At 43.8% G+C, this 10,680-nt stretch overlaps 1 protein-coding gene across 1 annotated transcript in view; it reads left to right on the forward strand.

Moving 5' to 3' along the window:
- The window catches only part of fmn2 (formin 2), a 368,117-nt gene extending 358,407 nt beyond the window's left edge, over nt 1-9,710 (forward strand). The window contains exon 23 of the mRNA XM_033026371.1: nt 8,556-9,710. Within this exon, the coding sequence (XP_032882262.1) occupies nt 8,556-8,606 (51 nt within the window). The 3' untranslated portion in view covers nt 8,607-9,710. The remainder of the gene's footprint in view (nt 1-8,555) is intronic.
- The last annotated feature ends 970 nt before the right edge of the window (nt 9,711-10,680 follow it).

A 10,680-nucleotide genomic window follows, 5' to 3' on the forward strand; every position in this document is an offset into this window, starting at 1 on the left:
ATCCCAGGAATGATTGGGTTAACATATGCTTGACAGCACTGGGCCTGTACTTACTGGAGTTTAGAAGAATGAGGGGGGATCTCATTAAAACTTACCGAATAGTGAAAGGCTACCGGATCGAGTGAATGTGGAGAGGATGTTTCCACTAATCTAAGACCAGAGGCCATGGCCTCAGAATAAAACTACTTGCATTTAGAAAGGAGATGAGGTGGAATTTATCTTGTCAGAGAGTGATGAATCTGTGGAATTTTACTTCGGAGTCACGTGAGTGACTACGTGAAGAAGCCCGCCAGGCGCATGCGTGTCATTGCGCTACACGCATTGCAACTCGTCATTGTCGGGAGGAAGGACGTTCCTCCCGAACGGCAGGGTTTCGAACCTGCAACAGTAAGGTAAGGGAACATCGTTCTATACTTACCTTTTTTCTACAGAAGGCTGTGAAAGCTGGCGGGGGAGGAGTCTGCAAGCAGCAGGCAGCCAGCAACGGCCGGTGGCACGACAGTCTCCCTTAGCAGGAGTCCGTGCGAATTCAGCTCCGGTAGAGAACGCCGACAAGGGAGCCTCCGGAGCCGTCAGTCCGACAAACTCGGACAACAGCCCCAAGGACCGATGCTACATGGGTCTGTGGGCTGCGGAAATCACAGCGGGAGGAAGGACGTTCCTCCCGAACGGCAGGTTGAAAACCAGCAACAACAGGTAAGAGATTTCCTTACCTTTTTCTTGATTGCAGGAAGGCTCCCAAGCTGCCGCTGAACAGCAGCAGGCAGCCAGCAACGGACGTCGGCACCACTATCTCCCATAACGGGAGCGAGTGCCAAACTTCACCCCAAACGGGTGGAGGAAATCGGAGCCAACAACCCACAAAGACAGTGGGTTGTATTTGTGCTCTGTCCCCTTTTTAATATTAGGGGACAAAAGGAGATTGCGCTCCTGCCGTGGCTAAGCCAGGTGGAGTAAGCGCAACAGGGGACTACAGCTGCGGCCGGAGTTGGCTCCCGTAATGGGAATAGCTGTGCCCGACTTTCGCTCCCGACTCGCTCCCGCACTGGGCCGGGCGGGAGAGGGAGCAAAACTAATGTTTCCCTGCGCTAGGTCTGTATAGGAGGGGAAGCTGGACAAAGGAGTGTCCACAGTGCTGCTTGTGAAGCTGGCTGGGGGAGACAGCAGAGTCACAGGCAGCCGGCAGCAGCAGCCAAAGGCACGTTTATCTCCCGTTATAAGGGGAGCAGTGCCGACTTTTGGTCCCGCGCCGGCCAGAACACCACGGCCGGGCGGGAGACCATTCAAATGGGGCCGTTTGACTTTGACAGTCATTAACGGCAGCAGACGGGTTAGAATGACGCTCACCCGTAGCAATGGACCTGCAGGTAAGAGCTGCGGTCTTTTTTTTGCATTTCTATGCTGATTGCAGGTGCAGAAAAAACGGGCTGCGACAAAGCTGGTGGCTAGATGGAATCAGCTGTGCCAGATGTCCTCCACACCGGCCATATCCACTCCACGGAAGGACAGTAAGGACAAAGCTGGAGAAGGAGGACCGTGGAGCAGCGGGCAGCCAGCAGCAGCCAGCGGCACTTGGATCACCCGTAGTGGGATCAGCTGTGCCCGATGTCGCCTCCGCACCGGCCAGATCCACGCGGCCGGGCGGAAAGGCTAGACACAAAACAAACAAGGTCGTGGACTCAGAGGAGTCCGACTTTGAATCACCGCCGGCGGCCAGCGCCCGAGAGCGCTGGAGCGGGAAGATGCGGTGTATGGAGCTTTGCTCCAACGTGACAGACTCCGGGACATGGAGTCGGGTCACTGTGGGCCCTATGATAACCCACAGCAGTACCTCTTTGAGGGCTGCACAGTGCTTCTACCTCATCAGAGGGAAACACTGCGGGTCAGTTCTGGGCTGACCTGGAAGAGGGGTCCGCAGAAGAAAGTGTGCAAGGGGTGCAGGAACAAGAGAACCTACTGGAACCTAGCACCCCCACGCACCCACCAGCAAAACTGGTGAAAGCTCGAAGGACCGGTACTCAAAAACATGAGTCTTTTAGGCCATGGCCCACATCGGCCTTCTCGGAAGACGCGGGACCTCCAACGCCAACCAAACCGTAAATCCAGACCCCAGCACTACAACAGCGAAGAACCTACAAAAAGGTAAACCTGCCACTGGTAACTATGGAGGTAGGTGGGTCTGGTTCCCTACAAACAGTGGGCACGGAGATTGGGTGGAGATAACACTCTCTTCTGAAATGGTGCATGATAACAACTGATATCTACATCTTAAGCTGTATCCACGGATATACAACAGAGTTTATACACAAGTACAGCCCTCCAGTTCACCATATACTGAACCAAATGTTCGTGCTTTCTGATAAAGGAAATCAAAAGCGCAAGATGAACTGAAGAGGCTTTACATAAAAGGTGTAATTGAGAAAACTCAACACGAACCATTAAAATTCGTGTCCAATATATAAACAAAAAGATGATGGTCATCGCATCATCATAGATCTAACAAAATAGATACCTTTGTTACTGCTTAACAATTAATTCCCAAAGGTTACTTCAATGGCCAGCATCATTTTAAAAGATGCTTACTATTCAGTGCCTATACGAGGTGACCACAGATGTTACTTAAATTCAACTGGATGGGACAACTCTAGCAGTATAAAGCACTACCAAATGGGTTCTCATCAGCCCAGGCTGTTCACAAAAATGTTTGAAACCAGCCCAAGCGTTTCTACGGAAACGTATACACATGGTCATGGCATATTTAGATGACATACTCATTATGTGCAAAAACTTTGGAATTGGCAAAACAAACTGTAACAGCCACAAAAAAGTTATTTGGGGAACTGGGATTCATTTCATCCAGTTAAATCTAAACTAATGTCTCCCACTACTATGGACTACCTGGGGTTTCACCATTGACTCAGTTCACATGTCGGTGACTCTGCCTAAGGGAAAGGCTACAGATTTAATAGAGGCTTATAAAAACCTCACTGACATCAGCAAACCATCCATCAGATTGGTAGCCAAAGTAATTGGCATAATGATGGCTGCCTTTCCAGCCACACAATTTGGACCTCTACATTACCAAAACATACAGAGAGCAAAAAACAAGCACTCTAAATTATGCAGGTCACTTTGACAGATCTGTGAAACTACCAATCAGGCTAAAATGGAACTAAAATGGTGGATAGATAACTCTGGCCTTGTTCCTATCCAAGCATTGTCAGTAACCTTTTCCATGGTACTACAAACTGATGCCAGTACAATTGGTGCGGAGCCACCAATACCAATACCACTGTGGTAGCATACATTAACCACAGGGTGGAAACAAATCGACATCATGTGACAATCTGGCCATACAAATTGGCAATGGTGTCTCCAGAAAGATATTTGGATATCAACCACTTATCTACCAGGAAGACTAAATTCAGTGGCAGACACCAGGTCCCAGTTATCAAGTTATGTTACACAGGAACCAGACCCTGGGGCAGCGGCGACAGATGCATTTTTCGCTGCATTAGAGGGGAGGGGAAATTGTTTATTTACGCATTCCCTCCTTTCCTGCCTCATCAGTCGGGTATTAAGGAAATACAACAGACTCTGCATCTGGAATTGGTAGTACCCGATTGGCCTACACAACCATGGTTCCCAGTGGTATCAAACATGGAATCAGAGACATGAACATCCCATCTGTTCTGGAATATCTGGCAGGCCTCCACTACGATGAGGGGCTCAGTTACAGTGCCATCAACTGCACCAGAAGTGCCCTATCGACTTACCTATGGCAGGGGACAGACCATTACACTGTTGGGACTGACCCACTGGTACAAAGCCTATGAGGAGTACCAGATACTCCCATATATGGGATGTGAGTATAATCCTGAAGATGCTCAGGAATTGGTCTCCAGCAACAGTTCTGTCCTTACACAGACTGACATTAAAACGGTCATGCTACTGGTATTGGTCACGGCACAAAGGATACAGTCACTGCAAAACAAGACTGGACAACATGACTTTCTCAACGGAAAATATTACGTTTCATATTTATGAGATAGTAAGCAGAACAGAAAAAGGGATCAGCAGGCCTCTATATACAATTAGGTCATACCCAACAGATGACCGTCTGTGTATAATAAAACATCTGTCGTTACACATGGAGAAAACGAATATCCTAAGAGGCAATGAAAAGGCACATTTTTTATCAGCCACTAGCAACCACACCAAGAGTGACGGTCTCAAGATGGCTGAAACAGTTGCCAAACACAGGCTGGGGTGGATACTAAAATTTTAAAAATCTCTTTCCACCAGGGCTGCAGCTACATCGGCAGCGATACAGTTGGATGTACCAATGGAACAAATCCTCAAGGCAGCAGGATGGTCTGGAGGGGAAAAACATTCAAATTATTTGTAATAAACCAGTAATGAAACCTGGAACATTTGCAGAAACAATTTAAGTTCTGTAAATTAATTTAAACCCATATAAAGGGGTTATAAACTTGTGTTAAAAATTTTGTGATTTCAATGTCGAATTCATGTCCAAATTATGTTAACACAATCCTCCCAACAGTCAAGGCAGACGTGATGCATGGACTCGTTCCACGGCATGAAATCACAGAGCTTTAAAATCTTCACGTAGTCACTCACGTGACTCCGAAGTAAAATAGTAAGATTAAACGAGAACTTACCAGTTTGAAGTTTGATCTGTATTTTATGAGGAGTTACGATGAGGGATTACGTGCCCTCCGCTCCCACCCAGATCATATACTTAACTGGTACCTCTTCTCTAATCTTACTATGTTTAGTCATTACAGTTATCTGTGATTCCACACCGCTGCTTTGAAGAATGACACGCATGCGCCTGGCGGGGTTCTTCACGTAATCCCTCATCGTAACTCCTCATAAAATACAGATCAAACTTCAAACTGGTAAGTTCTCGTTTAATCTTACTATTCATTGCCACAGCTGGCTGAGTGGGTATTTTTAAAGCGGGGATTGACAGATTCTTGATTAATATGCGTGTCTGGGGTTATGGGGAGAAGGCAGGAAAATTGGCTTGCGAGGGAAAGATAGATCAGACATGATTGAATGGTGGAGTAGACTTGATGGGCCCTATAGCCTAATTCTGTTCCCATAACTCATGAACCTGTGAACGAATCCTTTTCAAGTACGATGAAGGAAGAGCACAGTGAGAACGTGCCAGGATGAAGAGGCCAAGGAAGTATGTTGCCATCTCAGCACAATTGGTATTAGCCAAGAAAGAGTTGAGTCCAAATCAGGCCCACAACCCGAGATCTTCCTGCCCACCTCCAGACTGAGAGTCAGAGACAAGTTCAGGGGAAAGGGATGGCCTAGAATCAACCATCCACTAAAAACATCATGTATTCTTCTCTTTCTCCATACGCTGGGGAAAGTGTTTGCTGCATGTGTACTTTCCTTGAAGTTGTTGTTTGGACTGTTCAAGATCCTTGGGAATGGCAATAGGAACTTCAACTAGGGAAACCATCCTTTTTCTCCAGAGAAGCTGCCTGACCCGCTGAGTTATTCCAACACTTTGTGTCTATCGTCAGTATAAACCAATATCTGCAGTTCTGTTTCTACACATGTAGGAACAGTTGGGCGATACAGTGATGTCTCTCAGTGGTGGAGACTCAGGGTTCGATCCAGACCTCAGGTGCTGTCTGTGTGATGGTTACACGTTCTCCCTCTGACCACATAGCTTCCTCCTTTATCCCAAAGACGTGCGGGGGTTTGTAGGTTAATTGGCCCTCTGTCAGTTGCCCCTCGTGTGAAGGGGTTGGATGAGAAAGTGGGATAACACAGAACTAGTGTGAACGGGTGATTGATGGTCAGTGTGGACTCAGTGGGCCGAAGGGCCTGTTTCCATGCTGCATCTCTAAACTGAATAAACTAATAAGAAATAGATGTTGCAAATGTTACAACTGACCCAGAGCCAGCCCTGGTGAGAGAGAGCAGATACAATAATTCCTGTCAATGGCAATTTATTAATCAGCATTTAGCTTTTGTTTATTTTGAGCAGAAGGTAAAGATCTGGTATCTTCAGTTACCAGATTTTGTATTCCATTTCAGCCTGGGCCCATGTATCATATCCATTACCGTCCTCTAGGCTAGTAAATTGGACATTATTCTGGAGTGAACAAGGGAGTTTGAGGATGTGAAAGAAGACACAAAATGCTGGAGTGACTCAGCGGGTCAGGCAGTATCTCCGTAGGTGGCGCTTCAGGTCGGGGCTATATTGACCTGAAGTTGATGTTGATTTTCCCGGAAATGTCGAGCCATTAAATATTTTACTAAATATTTGGCATTGCTCAATTATTACTCTTGGCAGATGTGAGAGGTTATCGTCAAAGTTCTAACCCTCTATGAAACCAACACATATCATTATCTATACACAAAGTGCTGTAGTAACTAAGCGGGTCATGCAGAGTCTCCGGAGAAAAAGGATGGGTGACATTTTGGGTCGGGACCCCACTTCACACTGTGAAGGACTGGAGTCTGAAGAACGATCCCCACCCGAGAGTCACCTATCCTTTTGCTCCAGAGATGCTGCCTATCCGGCGGAGTTACTCCAGCACCTTGTGTCTATCTATGGTATAATCCTGCATCTGCAGTTATTTGTTTCTACAGATCAACATGTCCCTGCATTAAACCCAGTGCCTCAATTTTTCAATGCAATTTGTAGTTTTGATAGGCACTTGCTATGCATGCTATCAAGCCCAATTATACCATAACAAGAGAAAGGAAAAATAATGCAGAATATAGTGTTACAGCTACAGAGAAAGTTTTTTTTTTAAACAAGAAGTATAAGGGCTATAATGAGGTAGGCTGGAAGATAGATTCTTAGCTTGTGAGAGGACAGTTCGAGAGCCTTATATTACCAGTGAAGACACCATAGGCTATAAATGATGCTGGGAATAATTGTGAACTTTTAACGAATTTGTTCTTTTCAAAGTACAAATGTCAATAATCTTTAAGATCCATACATGACAAAGAAAAATACTGCAGCAAAATACCTATTGTCCTCTAAAGCTAACCATCCATGAACACCAAAGGTTCAATTTCGACGAAAGATGTATTTCAATCAACCCTCTTGTATCCAAAGTAAAATTAGCTTTAGGGCAACAACATTTTCTACCTTGTTTTCTTTTAAAATTGAGATTTCAATAGACCATGGAACTCAAATGAAATGCATGACTACACAATGGAAGGAATGCCAAACAGATGACATTCAGAAATAGTTTGCCTCTTTTTTTCTCTCATGAATTTCTTCATAAAAATTCTAAGCAAAATAGCTTCTTTAAAACAACAGGACCAGTGATCAGATAATTTAAGCTCCAGTTTAAATTGGAGTCCTTTCATCTATATATAATTCTGCGTGTGTGAGTCTTTTTTAAATTTTACTATTTACTCAGATCTTTCATAAATTTTAATTTTTACTATTTCGAGTATAACACTTGTGGTGTGACGGTGTTTTGAAAGGGAGTGCAAAACAGAGAATATTAATTCAACCAGTCGCCAAGCTTACCCTCTTGATTTAATTTTTTTCCAGTCAGATATGATGAAAATTCTTCCTTGAAGTTCCTCAAATTACCTTTCACTCTCAGAGTGCTACCATGGACAGTGCTTGTTTGGTCTAGAACGCTTGGTCATTTTTGCATAGCACATATTTTCCTTTGTAATCCTCATGGTCATTCCACTCAATTTTCCTGAGTTTCTAAAAGAGTGAGATATTTTCCTTATTTTCGGCTTTCCTGCCTTTGAAAGCAATAGTGGGAGAGTCTAGCAATAGAGGTCATAGCCTCAGAATTAAAGGATGTTCTTTTAGGAAGGAGGTGCGGATGAATTTCTTTAGTCAGCGGGTGGTGAATTTATGGAATTCATTGCCACAGAAGGCCTTAGAGGCCAAGTCAGTGGATTTTTATAAGGCACAGATAAATTCTTGATTAGTGTGGTGTCAGAGGTTATGGGGAGAAGGCAGGAAGATGGGGTTAGGAGAGATAGATCAGCCATGATTGAATGGTGGAGTTGACGATGGGCCGAATGGCCTGATTCTGCTCCAATCACTTATGACCTTATGACCTAATAGCTGGGGGGAGGAGGGGTGAATGTGGGTAAAAGAAGCAGTTCATTAATACTGCATATTACACTGAATGTGCTATCTTTAGTAATTAATACTTTCTATAAAGAAGCACTATCTCACCACTGTTAACTCCAGGCATCACAGTGGTGCAGCAGTAAAGTTGCCGCTTCATAACGCCAGAGATCCGGGTTCAAAACTAACCTTGGGTGCTGTCTGTGACCTGCATGGGTTTTCTCCGGGTACTCCAGTTTCCATGCACAGCCCTCAGCAGGTCAGGCAGCATCTCTGAAGAGAAGGAACAGGTGATGTTTCGGGTCGAGACCCTTGATTATGCTGGTGGCCTTGCCGAGGCAGCGTGAAGTGGATGCATCTGCAGTTCCTTGTTTCTACTTCTTGATTGTTTGTGTAATTTGGGGTTAAAAATAAAAATTGTAACCACTTTATTTTTATTTTTTTGCAGAAAGCAAAGCTGTCTATGAAAGACAAACGTAATAATGAAGCATATCCATAGGACGCAGAGGATTCATGCATTTTACTGTTGTCATCCCCTTTTGCATTTTTATCTATGTAATGGCACTATCTTATCTCGACCCTTCTGTGCCCATTACATAGAAGAAACATTATCGCTTTCAACTTGACTGGTCCATTCAGCAATACGAGCATTGTACTCTTTATCTGCAACGTTAGGGCATTGCATTTACCAACTGCATGCTCGTAAGCCAAGTAACTAGACACCACAGCTTCAGGAAAGTATCAGACCTGAAGAGTTCCTGGACTTTTGGGAGGCTGGGTTAGCTTTTGAACTGACGGTTTGTCGAGGAAGGCAATGCAATCAGTGACTACAGGCGTTTAATCCTTTCACTGGCACTGTGTATTTTACATTAAAAGAAAAGTATAGATATATATATATTCCAGGATAGCATTAAAAATTTGACAGATTCTAGATTTTTGTCCGACAAATCATTAACAGTGCATGAGAAATAGATCAGTTATTTTCTTAAATATCACTTTCTAAACCCCTCCATATCTTCTGCTCCAGGATAACTTGCAATCCTTTAGCAATATATCTGCATGGACGAGCTTCATCTCGAAGGGATTGATCACTGGAATAAAAAGTTGGGAGTATTTTTGATTTGCTTAGGAAGGCCCTAATATTGTTGTGAAGAAGTGGGAGGGTGGGGAGGAATGATGGTTAAGCCGGTTGGTAGTCACCATTTCCCAGTATTAAGGTGGAGCCTTGACTGTTGGAGATGATGTGGCAATGAAAAGCACTGCTTGTAAGCAATTACTAGGATTAAGTTATAAAACTATAACAGTAAACACTTATATGTACACTCCATAGTTCTTTTGTGTTTTAAATGTAAATTTGCCGTCTTCTTACAGTTCATAAGACAAAATATTAAATTATTTAAATGTAGATACAGCATGTCGATTTTAGATTCTATTGTTTCAGGAAAACTTGTAAAAATGCTGTAAGTTGACAATAGTCTGTTAAAATCGCCAAGTGCAATATTGTATTTAGTATTTCTATTTGGAGTTTCTTTTCGAGGTTTATTTGTATGAAATGTATTGTAGGTTTTTCTGATAAATAAAATTTGACTAATACTCAAAACTATTTTTGTGGTATGTCTGCCTGTACATTAATGCAGGAAGTGGTGCTCAGTTACCAGATTCATCACAAAATCATGAGAGAAATAGATGTGTATAAAATCATGAGACAAATAGATTGGGTAAACATACATAGTCTCTTGCCCAGAGTTGGGGAATCGAGAATCATAGGTTTAAGGTGAAAGGGGAAAGAATTTGTAGGAAACTGAGGGTTAACTTTCTCTCGCAAGGGGTGGTGGGTGCATAGAGCGAGCTGCCGGAGGAGGTAGTTGAGGCAGGGACTATCACAACATTTAAGAAGCTATTAGACAGGTACATGGATAAGAAAGGTTTAGAGGGATGTGGACCATACGCAGGCAAGTGGGACTAGTGTAGATGAGACATGTTGGTTGGTGTGGGCAAGTTGGGCCGAAGGGCCTGTTTCCACACTGTATGACTCTGACTATCTCTGCAAGCATACAGCTTGAGTAGGTTTCTGAGTGCGTCTGATTCACATCTTTTACCTGCTTCCAGCATCAGCATCTCAATAAAGTGGCCCACAAGTGGAAATGGATTGTTCAACAAATCATGCTTTTGTGTCTCTCCAAAGAAGAGACGAGAACTTGGGCAATAACTTGGGAGCTGTCTGTTGGATGCGAAAGGAGCTGAACAGGAGACACAAACTTAATAAAACTATACTAAACATGGGCACAAAATGCTGGAGTAACTCAGCGGGTCAGGCAGCATCTCTGAGTTGAGTGGAGCTCAGTTGAGTTTAGTTTATTGTCACGTGTACTGAAACACAGTGAAAAACTTTTGTTGCGTGCTAACCAGTCAGCAGAAAGACAATACAATCCGCTGTATACATATAAATGAAAAAGGGAATAACGTGAATAACGTTTAGTGCAAGATAATGTCCAATAAAGTCCAATCAATGATAGTCCAAGGGTCCCCAATGAGATTGGGATGGTTCAGTTGCCTGATAGCTATCTTTGGTG

Source organism: Amblyraja radiata, chromosome 8 (genome assembly GCF_010909765.2).
Source record: "Amblyraja radiata isolate CabotCenter1 chromosome 8, sAmbRad1.1.pri, whole genome shotgun sequence".
Classification (NCBI taxonomy): Eukaryota; Metazoa; Chordata; class Chondrichthyes; order Rajiformes; family Rajidae; genus Amblyraja; species Amblyraja radiata.